The sequence below is a fragment of the Coffea eugenioides genome, chromosome 3, assembly GCF_003713205.1.
Source record: "Coffea eugenioides isolate CCC68of chromosome 3, Ceug_1.0, whole genome shotgun sequence".
Classification (NCBI taxonomy): Eukaryota; Viridiplantae; Streptophyta; class Magnoliopsida; order Gentianales; family Rubiaceae; genus Coffea; species Coffea eugenioides.
This window is the reverse complement of record NC_040037.1, coordinates 3624816-3641197: the sequence shown is the minus strand read 5'-3', so window position 1 is coordinate 3641197 and position 16382 is coordinate 3624816. Positions and strand designations below refer to the sequence as shown.

General features: G+C 37.3%; 1 protein-coding gene across 1 annotated transcript; it reads left to right on the top strand.

The window, feature by feature from the left end:
• Window positions 1–639: 639 nt before the first annotated feature.
• Window positions 640–5945, top strand: LOC113764534 (type IV inositol polyphosphate 5-phosphatase 7-like). The gene is made up of 13 exons (XM_027308454.1): window positions 640–1211; window positions 1320–1407; window positions 1821–1889; window positions 1998–2082; window positions 2186–2290; window positions 2402–3242; window positions 3342–3535; window positions 3860–3968; window positions 4068–4216; window positions 4405–4658; window positions 5033–5103; window positions 5197–5381; window positions 5469–5945. The coding sequence occupies exons 1-10, from the start codon at window positions 1182–1184 to the stop codon at window positions 4625–4627; spliced, it is 1893 nt and encodes a 630-aa protein (XP_027164255.1). The 5' UTR covers window positions 640–1181; the 3' UTR covers window positions 4628–4658; window positions 5033–5103; window positions 5197–5381; window positions 5469–5945.
• The last annotated feature ends 10437 nt before the right edge of the window (window positions 5946–16382 follow it).

Sequence of the window (16382 nt, the reverse complement as noted above, 5' to 3'; positions counted from 1 at the left end):
TTCTTTTTTGTTCTAGTTTTATTTAGTACCAATTCCAATTACTTTGAAAACACGGGAAGATTCCCACACACTTCAGTAATAAAACTATTTTTACGTCTCGAAGAACTTCATAGCGCTTGTGTTCTGGTTCAAGTTTAAAAGTTCTAGAAAAATGATCACGTACACATGCCATAAATCCCAGCTTAATTTGCAACAGAAAGATTCACCCATCATGCCAATAGTAATACTTCAAATTACTATTACTAGGCAGAAGTATTACTATTACTAGGGAGTAACAACAACAACAATACATGCCCTTTATCTTTATTTGCCTTCTTTTAACTGCTTTAACTTTGTTTGAAGACCAAATGACAGAGAAAATATGCAGCTAAAGAAGGGGTAGCACCAGTCCTACAAGATCTCAAACCTTCCCACTTTACTGACCACCTGGGCAGCTGACCAAGTCGTTTTACCCTTTACTCTCCTATCAAACGACTTGCCCGTTGCCCATTTTGCTGGACCGGCATTGGTTCCGGGTTGGAAAAGGAGTAAAAACCAGTCCACTGTGTGTGCGAGAGAGGTAGAGGGAGATTTATGCGCACTTTATTCTGTTCAAATTCGATACTTTGCTGTTAGTACTGCTCAGAAGAACGAGGCCGCTGAATCAAGAAAGCAAAGCAACGAAGGCCCCCACTAAAAAATAACCACTCTCTCTGTCACTCTTTCTTTATATTGTCTTGTTCTCTACAAGAAAGTGTTTATTGTCTCTCACTTGGTCGTTGTGTTTTCTGGGCTTTCAGGCTTTTCCTTCAATACTAAAGAACTACTAGTATATAGTACCGAGTGTGTATGTGCTAAGACGCACAAACACAGAGTGCTAAAGAGAGGGATTCAAGAAAAGAAGGCAGTTAGTCTTGTTAGAAGCCTGCATTGTGGGGTGGACTAATCTTGTTGGTTGAACTGAGGATATAAGAGAAGCCCTTTTGAGGATTTTGGCATTTAGGACTAATTGGAGTTGGATTGGATTGGAAGTAGTGAGCTTTCATAAGAAAGTTTAGGACTCGGGGAAGAATTCCTCATCTGTAATTCTGCTGGATTCATCATCTTGAATTTTGTGATATTCTTGGTGGAAGTTGAGAATTTGAGGATTTGGAGGGAAGGGGAATACAGTAAGGAAAGCTGCATGAGGACATAGTGAAACGATGAGAGATGAAAATTCCAAGAAAAGCAAGGTCTTCATTTTATTTCATAATTTCTGGTTAATGGAAATTGTAATTTGGATGTTTTCCCCCCTCAAAGATCAGTTTTTGCTAACTTCGCGGTTTGATATTTTGTTGTAGCTCTCATGGTCAAAGAAATTGGTTAGAAAATGGTTCAATATCAAGGGAAAGGCAGAGGAATTTCAGGCTCATGAAGTTGTCTATGGCGGTGGGCATCTAATTCTTGTTTGCTTCTGTTTGTAGTATTCTCCTTCTTGAATTCGCCATTTCCTTGTTTTGACTAAAAGTGCTTCTTGATGAGTTTATCATTTTTGGAGTTAGACGAATACTTTCGTGTTCTGAATTTTCTAGTTGATTTGTCTCTTCCTTTCTTTTTGACTGTTTTAACTTTCAAAATAGAAGATTTAACTTTTTTTTTGTCTCCATTAATATGTAATATTACTTGGAAGTTAATTGTCTTGCTATTGAACGATTGATTTGCTGACAAAAGAAGTCAATACTCAATGGAGTAAATTAGGTTATTTTGTTTTCTCTTTGTTTTTCAAGCATTTATTGATTCATATGGCTTCATTGTAATTTACTTGGGAATTGAAATTGATTGCAACAAATTTTTTTATCTAGGAGGTGATGTGGAGTGGAGGAACAGCTTTTCCGAAAGGGAACCGCCTACAATTAAGAAAAGTAGAACAGGTTAGCCGCACTTCGTTATAGGGACATTAATTCATGATCCTCTTATAGAAATATTGATCCTCTTAGGAAAATATTAATCCTAACTTTCCGTCCATTGTTATGTTGCAGAGAGATCAAGCAGGAATTTCGAGCGTTCGCGCAGGAGTAGAGTTGATCTGGATCATCCTCAGATTATAAATGTCCACAATTACAGGTTTTCCATTTGAAATTTGTGTACCCTGTACCAGTTAGCATAATGTTTTTGTTCTTGATTTGCAGTTTCTTTATCATAATGCATTTTATCGTGGATTTGGCAGTATGTTTGTAGCTACATGGAATGTGGGTGGAAAATCACCACCAAATAACTTGAACCTAGATGATTGGCTACATTCGGCACCTCCTGCAGATATCTATGTCCTTGGGTATGTTTATTTAAGCTCTACACTGTGTATATTCTATTACCAAATACACTGATTTGGTTTCTAGTAGAAGTAAACCTTTTGGTTTAAATTCTCGTTTCCTCTGTAAAACAGGTTTCAGGAGATAGTTCCTTTGAATGCTGGTAACATTTTGGGTGCTGAGGACAATGGACCTGCCAAAAAGTGGATTTCTCTGATCCGGAAGACACTTAACAATGGCCCTGGTACGAGTGGAGGTAGTGGATGTTACACACCATCTCCTGTTCCTGAACCAATTGTCGAGTGGAATGCAGATTTTGAGGGGTCAACCAGGCAAAAGGCCTCCAAGTTTCTTCCTCGTCGATCCTTTCAGACACCCCAATGCTGGAGAATGGATAATGACATGTCCATTCCACATCCTCGCCTTGATCGGCGGTTCAGTGTTTGTGACCGTGTAATTTTTGGCCACAGGGCTAGTGACTTCGATCCTAATGCTAGATGGGGTCATCGACCCAGTGATTGTTCATCTAGTCAGAGGCCAAGTGACTATTCTTCTGGCTACAGGCCGAGTGACTATTCTTCTGGCTACAGGCCGAGTGATTATTCCGCCGGGTGCAGGCCCAGTGATTATTCCTCCGGTCGCAGGCCGAGTGACTATTCCTCTGGCCGCAGGCCGAGTGACTATTCTTGGGGTCAGAGGCCTAGTGACTTTTCTAGGTGGGGTTCATCTGATGATGATTATGGCGCTGGCGATTCACCTAGTACTGTGCTGTTTTCACCAATGTCGTGCAGTGGATATGCACCAACGGAAGATGGATATGGAATGCCAGCGCATTCAAGGTACTGTTTAGTTTCAAGCAAGCAGATGGTGGGGCTTTTTCTTACTGTCTGGGTGCGCAGTGAGTTAAGGGAATCCGTTCGTAACTTGAAGGTATCCTGTGTGGGTAGAGGATTGATGGGCTATCTCGGGAATAAGGTACTCTTTCAAACTTGATGATTCTAAATGTTTAGTTTCATTTTGACTAGAATCAATAAACTAAGGAAGAAGGAAATTTTTTCATGCTTGGTTTTGCAGGGATCCATTTCAGTCAGCATGTTGTTGCATCAGACAAGCTTTTGTTTTGTATGCAGTCATTTGACCTCAGGGCAGAAGGAGGGTGATGAATTGCGACGCAATTCTGATGTGATGGAGATCCTTAAGAAGACTAGGTTTCCACGGGTTCAAGGCATAGGAGATGAGAAGTCTCCAGAAACAATTCTCGGACATGAGTGAGTCGCTTTTCAAAATAGCCCACAAATGGCTTGCATATCACCTCTCTCCCTTATTCTCCTCCCCCAAGTAAAAATGGAATGGTGATACTCGAATTAGTCTTAGGAAAAGAGTAACTCAACGTGGTTAGTGGCGAATATAAATGATTCCATTGTTCCTGCTGCAAAAATGAATCATAACTGGATTCTCCCTTCTTGTCATATTCATTGCTTGGTTTTGTATCTTTCCTCATTTGCCTTGTACTGTAGAAGTTAATATACCTTTTTATCAATTTACCCATGTCATTTGTTGTCTATATTCTGATCCTTTTGCTTTTGATCCAGTCGGGTTGTCTGGCTTGGGGATCTCAATTATCGAGTGGCCCTTTCATATCGGACTGTTAAAGCTCTTGTAGAAATGCAAAACTGGAGAGCATTGTTAGAAAATGACCAGGTATTGTACTTATATCTTCATTTACTGAGCTATCATCAACTTTACATTTTTTTGTAATTAGATTATTATCAGCTAAATGTTTGGTGATTATCTTGGCAGTTGCGGATAGAACAGAGACGTGGTCGTGTGTTTGACGGCTGGAAAGAAGGGAAGATATATTTTCCACCAACATACAAGTATTCACATAATTCAGACAGATATGCAGGAGATGACTTGCACCCGAAGGAGAAAAGACGAACACCAGCGTGGTATGAACCTATTCTTATTTGTTAAGAAAATTGAGCATAGGTCCTATTTGATTACAATTACAACAGATTAAAAGAGGACAAATTTTAAGCGTTCTTTACTCAGAGTTCCTGCTGATGGTAAAGAGGGAGTCACTATATTTCAACCTTATTAAGCAAAAGAACTGATCTATGCACTTTCTCGTCTGAAGGTGTGATCGCATTCTATGGTATGGAAGGGGTCTTCAGCAATTATCATATGTCCGTGGTGAATCCAGATTTTCAGATCATAGACCAGTGTCAAGCGTATTTTGGGCTGAAGTTGAGTCAGTACCTAATAGATTAAGGAAAAGCATGAGTTGTTCAAGCTCCAAGATACAGGTGGAGGAATTGTTGCCATACTCGCATGGCTACACGGAACTCTGCTTTTTTTAATGACAGAGGAGATTGTAAATAGTAGGATTTGGTACTCTCTCTCTCTCTCTCTATGGATGAGTGCGTTTTTTTTGTCTGCATTACCGGTTCTTTCCCTGCAACCGTCCTTTTCATTGCTTCTCATTTTCACACTAGTCCTCATTGAAGTAGCTAAAACAAGTGGCAAAATGATCAGATTAGCAGCCATTTCCAAAATTCCAATATGCCTAAGCTTCCAGAAGGAAAAACCTGTCTTTTTGGCAAGCATCTGTTAACAGCAAACTATCCTCTAACATGTTATTTACTCTGAACTCTGTTGCTAAAATGATACATCCACTTGGCAAGTTTACTTTTATGGTGATTTGCTCCTGATTGTCTTCTGAGAGTTCTTCTAACCAAACATATCAATTTGGCCTCCATTTGCAGGCGGGAATTGCTTTCAACATACACAAAACCTGAAGGGTGATGGGGACCTTCCTTCCCACTAACCAAAAAAGGTAACACATGCTCTTTCTTTTTTACGCTTTTCTTGGTTTTGCTGCAGTTTTTGATCCTATTCTATAATTTTTCTTCATTGTTTCTTTCATCAGGTGTAGATACGTTGATTCTAACTGCATACAACCCGAGCTTGATGTTCCTCTAACCACCATTTGTTCAAAGCAAGTAACATTAAACCATATTGAAGCACAGTTTCAATTAACAGATTGATAAAATCCCACTTCGGAGGTGTCTTGAAATCTCCAGAGCAGCATCTGTTATCCTGCATTTTGATCAGGTATCAATCACTTTTAGTTTTATGATCAGGTATCTATTATCCCGTGTTATAATCATGCAAGAACTAACCAATCCTCCATTCTTTCAGAGATCGACAATTGAAGACTGCCTGCCAAGTGGGAAAATGATGATTGCTATTTTCATTGAAGATTCTTTATTTGTTGGGTTAGAGATTCGATGCCTGCAAGAGAATGATGCATGGTCAAAATAATCATTTGGGCTTTTTTTGCCTTTTTGTTTTAAATGAAGAGAGGAAGTAAAGATCTGACGTATACTCATTGCTAACGTGATAGAAGAGAAAAGGACTAATGAGTTTCTTTTAGGCATTTTGGTCACTGTTGATGCCAATGATTTTACTGAAAAGTGGTTTTCTTGGTTATCTCCTCCTGCCTTGTTCTCTATTGTCTACTTTTCTTTACCCTGCAAAAGCTAACCAGAAGCCACAAAAGTAGAAGACAAGTTTACAGATATGGCAGGTGAATTGGTAGAGAGAAGGCATGATTCAGAACTTCTCTCCCTTCAAAGTCATGGAGTAATAAAGAGATGCCATTCACATTTGTCTTTACTGTTTATGCCTGTGTGAATTATTCTTCTTCGCATGACACTTGGCCTCTGGGAAGTCCCCAAATTATTGGGTTGTGTTTCCTTTCCTGAACTTTCCGCGAGACCTATGAACCTAGAAGAACATGAGAATATTACAAGCCTTCTTTTTTTGGTAATAATCTAGCTAGCCTTCACGAACTCACACATTTAAATCGAAGCAAAATGCAGCATGGCTGCAATCCCTGAACAAACATCTAGAGGATCCTTTTATCTTCATTTTTTCCTTTTCTAACTCATATTGCAATTGATGACTAGCATTCTCGCTAGTTCTAAGTATTTTCTTGATGATTTTTAGAAGAATTCGAGCAGGGGCATATACTACAAGCTGACTAATTTAACATTTCTCTTTATTTGACCCTTTTTCGGGTGAAATTGGGAATGTGTTTGTCCTTGTCAATGAACCAGGCCCACAGGGTTTATTTAGATCACAAACTAAGCTTAGCAGAAAATCCCATGCTTATAGTGGAACATGATTTAGTCCCCCATGCTTCCATGCACGCACGCTGAAATTAAAATGTCAGAAGCGCCGCAGCCATTGGAAGGCTTAACCTGCAAAACAAGAGGAATAATCAAATAATTGGAAGAAACAAGAGGAATATTCACAGATTTGTAATCGATTATAATTTACCTCGGTAGCATTCAAACTGGAAAAGATTGGAAGAAACAAGAGGAATAATCAAATAATTGGAAGAAACAAGAGGAATATTCACAGATTTGTAATCGATTATAATTTACCTCGGTAGCATTCAAACTGGAAAAGATTATACCTTTCAAAATGGTCCCGTTTTGATGCCCCCTTGACCAAAAAGATTTGCGAAAACGAATGAAAGAAACCAAAACATGAAGAAACCTGCTCAGACACCCTATGGTGTCTATTCTTTGTGGTGGGGCACTGAGGACATTAAAGACTCTGCGCATGTTACAGTAAAAACTGTTTTGAGTTGCTGATGATCTAAATCTTTCGTGTAATTCTGCTATTTGAAAAAATTGTAAAATGATTATTAACAAAATGACACATTAAAATCTTCCAAATTAATTTGTTACAGGCTCATGGACTTAACGTCTTCTGTGGAGTTTATAAATCACAAAGGAAATGCAGAATGAAAAGATAGAATTGAGGATGGATTCAGGAGGGCAAAAGCCAAAATGCATATGCCAGTACATATCTAGATTCTTGACCTGTTCTGGTCCCAAACTCAGATGGAAGGAAGAAGTTGACCTCCAAATGTATGCCATTAAAACAGCTTCTGTCCTTGTTATGAAAAGGAGGGATCCGACATTAGTGGCCTTCAAAGATGATGGTTCATTTCTTTATAAAGAACATGATGGTTTCCTTCTCGATCGCACTATTGTCTGATTTGTCTTCATGACATTACAAAGTGAAGAAGATTGAATCCTCTTTAAACTGAAAAAAGATGGCCGTTGAATCATGCATCCGCATAAATCTGCAAAATCTGCATGTTGTCCTTTTCCTTTTTGTACAAACTGTATACCACGCACACTCGAGGATAAATATAGAGGCAGTGAGATCATGATCAAAGAACAACTTTTGACAGTATGCCGAGTAGCTAGCAGCAAACAGCGACATAGAAAAAGAAATACTAGCAGATTTTTATCGTAAGCTTTAGAGTATGGTCATGCATGCTAGGACCCATGGATCGGTATAGTTTGGAAGGAGGAAAGGCAGAGGATGTAGGAAGTTTTACGTAAATTGGTGACCCAATCGTCCATTCAACCTTTGCAGATTGTTGAGTTTCCTGCTCGGGTGCCTTCTAAGCTGAACACTTTCGTGAAATGTTTCAGCCATTATTCCCTCCTCCTAAGCCCATGCAGCTATACGTGATACTCAAACAGCGTTTATAAAGTTTACGAATCGTTAGCCAGATCATCGGCTGCTTGATGATGAACAGCACAATATCATTTTTTTTAATTGTTATTTATTATTCACTAAACAAAATTACTTCAACAACAGAAAAATATTTTATCTGGGGCTGAACTTTCCAGACTAAAACCTAAAACTTAGAAAAGAGTTATGTAGGTTGATGGTACAGATGCATGTATTCTCCATTTACAGCTAATGAAGCATAATTAAGGTTGAAAAAACTATACATAGAGCAATTCGTAAAAGTACAACAGACTCTAAGTAAACTTTTGGTATCCTATTCAGTCTTGTTTGTCAATCAACAGCGTCTATACTATTCTGTTCTATATAGAGGAGGGGAACCCAACTCGGTTGTATCAGGGGCTAAAAAGAATAGAGGTCTATCTTGACGACGAAACGGGTGCTCTGAAACACTCTTTGAATTTTTTTTTAATTGTAGGATGTGAGATTTAAACCTCTTCAAAGAGGGTATTGATTGTGATTCTCTGATGCAATTTTTGGTACTCTTCATATGCATCAAAGTTTTGTTCCCCTAAACACTTTTACCATAATTGTACTAATTCTCTCCCTGTATTAAAATTTCAACCCTGCCACTGCAACTTTTGGTCATATGTATCTGTAAGTTCAATAATTTATATAACATCACTGATCACTCCACCTTTTCATATTATTGTTCTTCCAATACTTCAATTAATAAAAGAATAATCCAAAAAAAAAAAATTCTCTCCCTAATGAGAATGTGAACCTCCAAACGCCATTAAAACAGCTTCAGTTCTGTTCTTGTCATAAAAAGCAGAGATCCAACATAAGTGGCCTTAAAACATACTGATGGTTTATTCTTTAGAAGGACAAATATGGTATCCCACTTCCCCTATTGTCTGATTTGCATTCATGAAATTACAAGGCGAGGAAGGTACATGAGAAAAAAAAAAAGAGTTAGTTAGATCATGGCATTCCCATAAATCTGCAAAAACTGCATACATATCGTCCTTTATTCCTTTGATATACAGTCTGCTTCGCATATCAAAAGAAGAAGCAGTGAGATCATCAAGGAGACAGCTTTTGCCAGTATTACAATTACCAGCAAACAGTGGCATAGAAGGGGGAAAAAGAAGAAGAGAAAATAGTAGCCCAGGCAATAATTCATCAAAATTAATAAGCTAGAATAAATATACACTTAATCTGCCAATGCATCTAAATGTCCCAAAAGATTGATTTTGCCAACTGTTTCTGCTGTAAACGCTGGTTGTACCACTGATTTACTATTCCTGGTTCCTTTGCGTCTCGGCAGCAGGAGGCTTTAGATTTCTCGTCTAGATCAATCTGTTTATTTCGGCACTCATCGGAGCAATATGCTTGAAGGTAACTGCATCAGGCGCATATGTTTTGGTCAGCTGTTAGCACATGAATTTAGCATTTTTGACCATATATTATATGATTTAGCAATCTGAAATTACCAGCAACTAGGTACCATATAACCAACCAGAAAAAAGGACGACTCAATACGTACCCATACATGTAAGCGTCATGTTTGCCTGCAATAATGTCCTTCTTGCAGTCGGGCCAAGCGCAGATCTCTGTATAGTTTTTGCCTGAATTGCAGTCGGGCAAAGTATTTTCTTCTCGAATTGGTGAGCCGAAGATAAATACAACCTTTTCAGATTGTTCAGGTCTTGCTGAAGGCCGTTTGACTTTGGCGTCTATAATAGCAGCCACCTTATTTGGTATCTTCTTCTTGGTTAAATTATGTCCTACGTTTGAGCTCTTTTCTTGAACCCGTTCAGCCATTGCATGCTTCTTTACAGCTACGTGGGACTGAACGGGCTTAAAGTTTTCAAATAAACCAAATCCTTGCGTGCTTGATTTGACGATGCTTTGTTTTCTCATCGAAATTTATGCAGGAGCTAAGTTTTTTTCTGTATAAATTTGTCAGCAAAGTTTTTACGCACAATCTTCTTGAAGAATATGCTATTGGTTTCTTCTATTCTAGGATTAAAATCTATTGGACAACGCACTACTTAGGATGGATTGGGTGGTTCGTGGGAGGGAGTGTAAATGACTAGGGTGGGCTAAGCACTACCCAAACATGTTAATGTTTATTTATTCATCAAATCCTAAATCCTAGTTGAACAAGGGGTGTTTCCATATTCGCTATGTATTAGGATTTTTGAAATTCTATTTTAACCAGACTTAGGAATATTTTACGAAATTCTATTATTTAACTGGTTTACCTTTTGCTGTAGGATTTCCACATTGCATATACTTTTAACACAGCAGTAAAATTACATGTAAAAAAATGACTTTGGGTACCAAAATTATTTTAAATATTATTTTGCTGGCATCATAAATAATTTTTAAATTATTTTTTGTATTCTCAACTACCTTTTATCTCACATATATTACAATACAAAAAAATGAGGGAGTAATCATTTTAAATAATACTTTTATTAATATTCTGTCCAAACACAATCACCAATATCTTGAAATTTTAACACATCAATTACTTTATTCAAAAACATGCAAACCAGACTCAATAGAGATCAAATTACCGTCATTTTTGCTGTTATAATTTTATATTTTAAGTGAATAAAAATGTTACAGGAAGCTGTCATGAAATTTGAGAGATTATACTAGACTTAGAAAAAAGGGGGAAAAATATTACCTCATCATCCATTTGATACCAGTAAAAAAGTTGGGCTTGGGAGTAGGGAGCTAGGAGAAACCGGGCCACCGACCAAATTCCGGCCTCTTTGTATCAGAGCAGGAGACAAGTCCAATGATATGGCTGTTGGGTCACAGGCTGAGAGACAAATCTTTTCCGGATAGAACCAAAATCAGATGATTAGCTGTTTTTTGGGCTGTTTTTGTAAAAATTTTACTGTAGTAGAGTTTTTAGATTATATTTTAAAATATTTTCAGAAAATATTTTGGGATATTTAAGAGTAGAAGGGTTTCTAGAATATATTTTGAGATATTTTTTAAAATTTTAAAAAAATTTAAACTAATTTTTAGATTACCTTTTAGAGTACTTTTTAAAAATTTTTATTGTATTTGAAAAACACTCCCATCCAAACAGAGTCAAGGCTCAATTGATAATTCAAAACTGTTTTCTCAATAAAAATTGTATATTTAAATTTTACTATCGAAGTGAAAATTGTATTGATAGATAATTTGTAAGAATTCTATAAACGATTTATAATCTCGATAGCATGTCCTATCCAGTGATCGAAACAGAATTCATCCGAATTTTATATTTTATATTTTTTTAAAAAGTTGAATAGGGACAAAACATTTGAAAAAGTGAGGAAACACTAGAAATTTGGCTCCTCACCACATATGGTGGAATTGTGGTTGAGCTCCTGGTTTATCTTTTTAGCTGTTGTGTTTCTCACTTCTCAGGTGACAAAAGTGTGTCCAATGTAAATCAATCACAAAAATAGAACCTATACACAATTTCAATATTCATGATGCCAAACAATAGTTTGAGTACCTTCTTGAAGTATGCAACCAATTGGGTTGCAGTATTGTTGCTTTGCTCATCTGAAATATAGGGAACACATGAGATTAACTTCTTTTAAATCTTGAGTCATTGTATGCAATATTTAAGTGTAGAGGTCCCTTCAAGTGTAATGAAATTATTAAGTCCAACATAACAACATCCCTTCTCTTGGATGATTTCAATCATGAATGAAAGTATTTGATCGTTTTTTATATAAAAAAAATCATATATTCAACAGATTATTTTAATTTATGTTGGACCATAGGATAAATTTGAGTCTCGATCATACAAATTCACCATTGAAAGTATATTTTCTTTTGAGAAATTTAAACAAAGTATGTAGATTGATTTAATCTTTAAAATTGTAGAGAAATCAAATGGTGGAAATGGAGTGATGACAGGTTTTGTGAGCACAAACAAACGACTACCAATATATAATTCAAATAATTATTTTCTTATTTTTAATAAATTCTCGTATTGTTCGTTTGTTTTTAGGTTGTAATTGGATGACATTCTCTGATTTTGGTTCTATCCGGAAAAGATTAGACTTGTGTTTGGATTAGAGATTCCAATAGTATTCTAACTAAAAAAAGAGAAAAAAAAATGTAGTGTTCATGTGACAACACGCCTCGTAATTTGTTGCTATTGAAGACGCGAATATGAATATACATAGTACGAAAGGAACAGTACTTGTCTGCTCGATCGCCGCAGATTTCCATATCCAGCTACGTCTACATCTGTAAAATTGTTCCTATTCAATTGAAGATATCCATGGCCTGTTCACCTGATATCACACCTGGTTTGTTCTACACGTAACCTTCAACTCACTCAAGTATTCAAAACACTTGTCAACTTGCATGTCAAACCATGCAAATTCAAAAGCCACCATGCAATGTTTCCTTGCACTATAAATTCACCTGAATTTTTTATGGAAAGTACCATCTTGTAAATCCTTTCTGTTCATCAACAATGGAAGTTTTTCCTGCTGCTTTTCCTAACTTCTTCTCTGCTTTTTCTTGCCTCCCACTGTTACCAATATGATGAAAATCCACAGATAGATCCCAGGAAGCAATTCGAGTGGTGCCAGAGAGAATGTGATCTCTATAAGGAAAAGGGTCAGAAGGAGCTGAAGATATATTGCCAAGATCAGTGTAAAGAGAGGTATCAAGAGCAAAAGGAACAGCAAGAACCCAGGGAGCAAAGGGAGGAAGCGGCATCATTGGTGCTGTGGAAAATTACATCTATCTTGATCAGGATCCCGAGCAAAAGTATAGGCAGTGTCAACAAAATTGTAAGTTTAGAAAGGGAAGGGGAGGAGATGGAGCGTTGTAAACAAGAGTGTTTAGAAGAGTACAGCGAGAAACGAGGGAGAGAAGGTTGTGGACATGGAGGGGAATCAGGGGAGGAAGAAAGTCAACAGGGGAGGAGGGGAAGAACAGCAGGGAGAAAATAATCCATATTTCTTTGGGGGGCAGAGGTTTAAGTCAAAGTATGGGGCTGAAGCAGGGAAGTTTAAGGTTCTTGAGAGGTTTTCGAAAAGGTCTGAGCTTCTCAAAGGAATTGAGAATTATCGTTTAGCTATCCTTGAGGCTGATCCCAATACTTTCCTTCTTCCTCATCACTCCGATGCTGAAGCCGTTCTTTTTGTCACTAGAGGTGAGCTAAATTTTGCATTCAAATACTCGGGGTTAAAAAAAACTCAATTTTTTCAATTTGAAGTTTGTCAAGGCAAATTCTTTCTTCCTGACTTTTACAGGAGAAGGAACTATTAGCTTTGTGCATGAAGAAAGGAGGGAATCTTTCAATTTGGAGAGGGGAGATGCAATCAGGGTTCCAGCTGGATCAACTGTGTACTTGATAAATCGACACAACAGTTTTCAATTTTTGGCCTGACCAACTGGTTTCTCAAACTTTTTTGTTTGATGGATTCTAATGTGGCAAAAAGACCCCAGCGGACAGGCTAGAAAGGGTCTTTGGACAGCAGAGGAAGGGAATAGTAATCAGAGCAAGAGCCGGGCAAATTAGAGCATTGAGCCAACATGCTGAAGGTTCCACTAGGCGGTTTAAAGGCCAATCCAGGGGTCCCTTCAACTTACTCAAGCAGCGACCTTCTTTCTGCAACAGCCATGGACAATTGTTTGAGGCTACTCCACATGACAATGAGCAATTGAAGGACATGGATGTCTCAATTGCTGTCATGAACATTAATCAAGTAAGCACCCACTGTGTTAATCTGTTCTCTGAGTGGGCTTTGTAAGTTGTAACTAAATAAAACAAAAAAGGGAGGCAAAAAGTGTTGTTACCGGTCCCTTTTTCCTTAGTAGTAGCTCACGGCAAGCTAATCGAGAATGGATCTTTGAGCCCTTTCTAGCTCCATCCATTTTCTCTTTTGTGTAACGACACTTTTAACTACAATGAATCTGAGTATGTATTCTATTTTCCGATGTTGTATCTTTTGGGACTTGGGAGCATGATTTCAGCCCAATAATCAGTTCAGTGTGATTTTGCAACCATAAAAGCAAAATTAAGATGAAAACGTTCATATTTCACCATTTAATCGGGATCAAGGATGCATGTGAACCTATCCCGGCCCTCTGAATTTCAAGAACCATTTTTACTCCTAGCTATTTGCTCGTAAAATCTTGCAAAGATCCTTCACTCGTAGGCCTTATTAATGTCTTTCTGTAAATTTTTTCCACTCTTAATTATGATGGAACTGTTGAAGTAATTACCTAATCTCTAATTAGGAAACAAATATTTTTCTCTGTCTTCAAGTTCATTAACCTCCATGCAACTATGTGATGTTTAGGTTCAGATAACGTAATTTGATCTGCAATTTCTATTCAGTCCACTTTCTTCTTGTAATTTGGTTCTAATAGTGGCCATTAATTTTTGAGTTGCATTTTAAAGGAGCAGGAAGCAAATTTTCTTAAAATGGACGAAAATCAAAGATGTACCTCATCAAGTGAAATAAATGCTAGAGGCAGAAAATCCATTATTGTTAGGTAAGTTGCTGGCTCAAGAGTAAATACTATGAAAACAAAAATAAATGCGCAAACAGAATAAAAGATAGATTACCACCGGGGGAGGACATAATTAATGCATTCATATTTTCCAGGCTAAATCAGAATTAAAATCACAAAACCATAAAAGAGAAAAAAAAAATTGTCATTACAATTATCATCCTATATAAAAGCTCCACTACATTTGATACTCCCCATTTCTCTGCACCAGCCGCGAAGTTTTAAAATGGCCAAGGCCGCATTTGTTCTCGTTTTCCTTGTGGCTACTTTAGGTCAGTCTACTTCTTTCTTCATTTCCTTTCTTTTCGTGTTGTTTTATTACCTTATTTTCTTCGAAGAAGAACTGCTAAAATTTTCTCTAACAACAAATAAGAAGGTTGTTCAAGTAAAAGGTGTTTAGCATAAAATAATTTAGACAACATGAAGAGATCAGACAAGATCATCTCAAATCTTTTCTCCCTTTGATTTTATAGACAACCGAACCAGAGACAAAAATAACACACACACACAGATTTCATCCAATCTCATTTTCTTTTTCTCACGAAATTCGAGTTCAAGAAAACCATCTTGGTATTATTTCTATTGCTCAAATTAACTTCATCAAGCTGCATGCAGTTTAATGATCATGTTCAGAACTTGGATAAGAAGTGCAGGTAAATTCTTGGATGAAAAAGTGGATGCTTGCTACTTGGAAACCATAGGAGGAGGTTGCCCTGATGTAAACGCATGCATGGAAACCTGTAGGCCGTGCTACCGAGGCATCGGCGTTGTTCTCCCCTATTGTGTAGCTCCTGGCGGAGGAATTAACTACTGGAGGTGCCGCTGCGATTTCCGAAAGGGAGCACCTTGTCCACCTCCAGGGCCACCAACTTGTCCGGCACCGCCACCACCCCCCGCCCGTGAATCCCACCACCGCAAGATTGGCGGTCAAGTACTGGACCGACAAAACCGGCCGATTTTCAACCATCATGACCAAAATGTTACTGAAAATGTGATATATCACCAATGTTGAGAAAATAATTAAGGATGGTGAATCTATACTTGGTTCCATCCACATGAAGTTGATGAATGGATTATATAATTTTCCTATATTTATTTCTGAGTTGTTGTTTGGTATTTTTAAGGAAATTGTTAAGTACCCTTTTGTTCTAATACTTTGCAAATTGGAGATATTTTCTTTGGTTAAATTGGAAAACATCAATTTACAAAACTAAAATCGTTGGTTGAATAAGTGTTATAGTACCAGAAACAATGCTATCATCAATGACCAACTAATTAATAAATCACGAAAATATCAACTTAATTTGTTTGTGTTAAAAATGTGATGATTTTTATTTTGGCTTTTGCTGTCCATATCATCATCCTTTTAGATTTACAAAAGGGAAAGGGGATATCTTGTGCCCAAAATGGAGTCTTTGAACCTTGTCAAATTTTTTTTTTCAGAGAATTTGTTTTCAATCTTGTTCTTCTAGACATATTTTGTAACCACACCAAGTAACAAATAATTAAAATAAGAAAAAAAAAACTTGTGTAAGTTTCAACTCTTTCAATAAAATTATTTTTTTCCTAAGCCCCTTTAGACCTCAAAAAATCCATACCATTTCTTGTTTTTGAGACTCACTTTAATAGTAAACTTTCATTCTCCAATTTTGTTGATATACTTATCTCCCACAAGACAATTTTTCTGTTTGTACCTTTTTGTTTAAAAAAAAAATATTTTTTTGACCTTTGTTGGCTAATCTTGTCATAGTGGACTGATCCACTCACTTGGCCCAAAACATTGTCCACTGAAATCCACTCATTAGGCCCATGTAGCAAGGTCTTCAGGAAGGACACGACTTTCGTGTATATAGCAGTTCGATAGCACGAGATTTACCTACTCAGACGAGTATAATTTGAAAGTCGTGTCAGCATCATAAGAGCGCCGGATCCAAGTCGGACTCTCCCGGGTCCTAGTCCAAATCAGGCCGGGTCTTCTTGTTCCCCAAGACGCCT

Bases quoted from the DNA above. Each gene is read 5' to 3' on its own strand.
- LOC113764534 (XM_027308454.1), top strand. From the start codon at position 1,182: ATGAGAGATGAAAATTCCAAGAAAAGCAAG. The intron at 1,890-1,997 runs GTTAGCCGCACT...GTTATGTTGCAG, and splicing joins AATTAAGAAAAGTAGAACAG to AGAGATCAAGCAGGAATTTC. The intron at 4,217-4,404 runs GTATGAACCTAT...TCTCGTCTGAAG, and splicing joins AAAAGACGAACACCAGCGTG to GTGTGATCGCATTCTATGGT.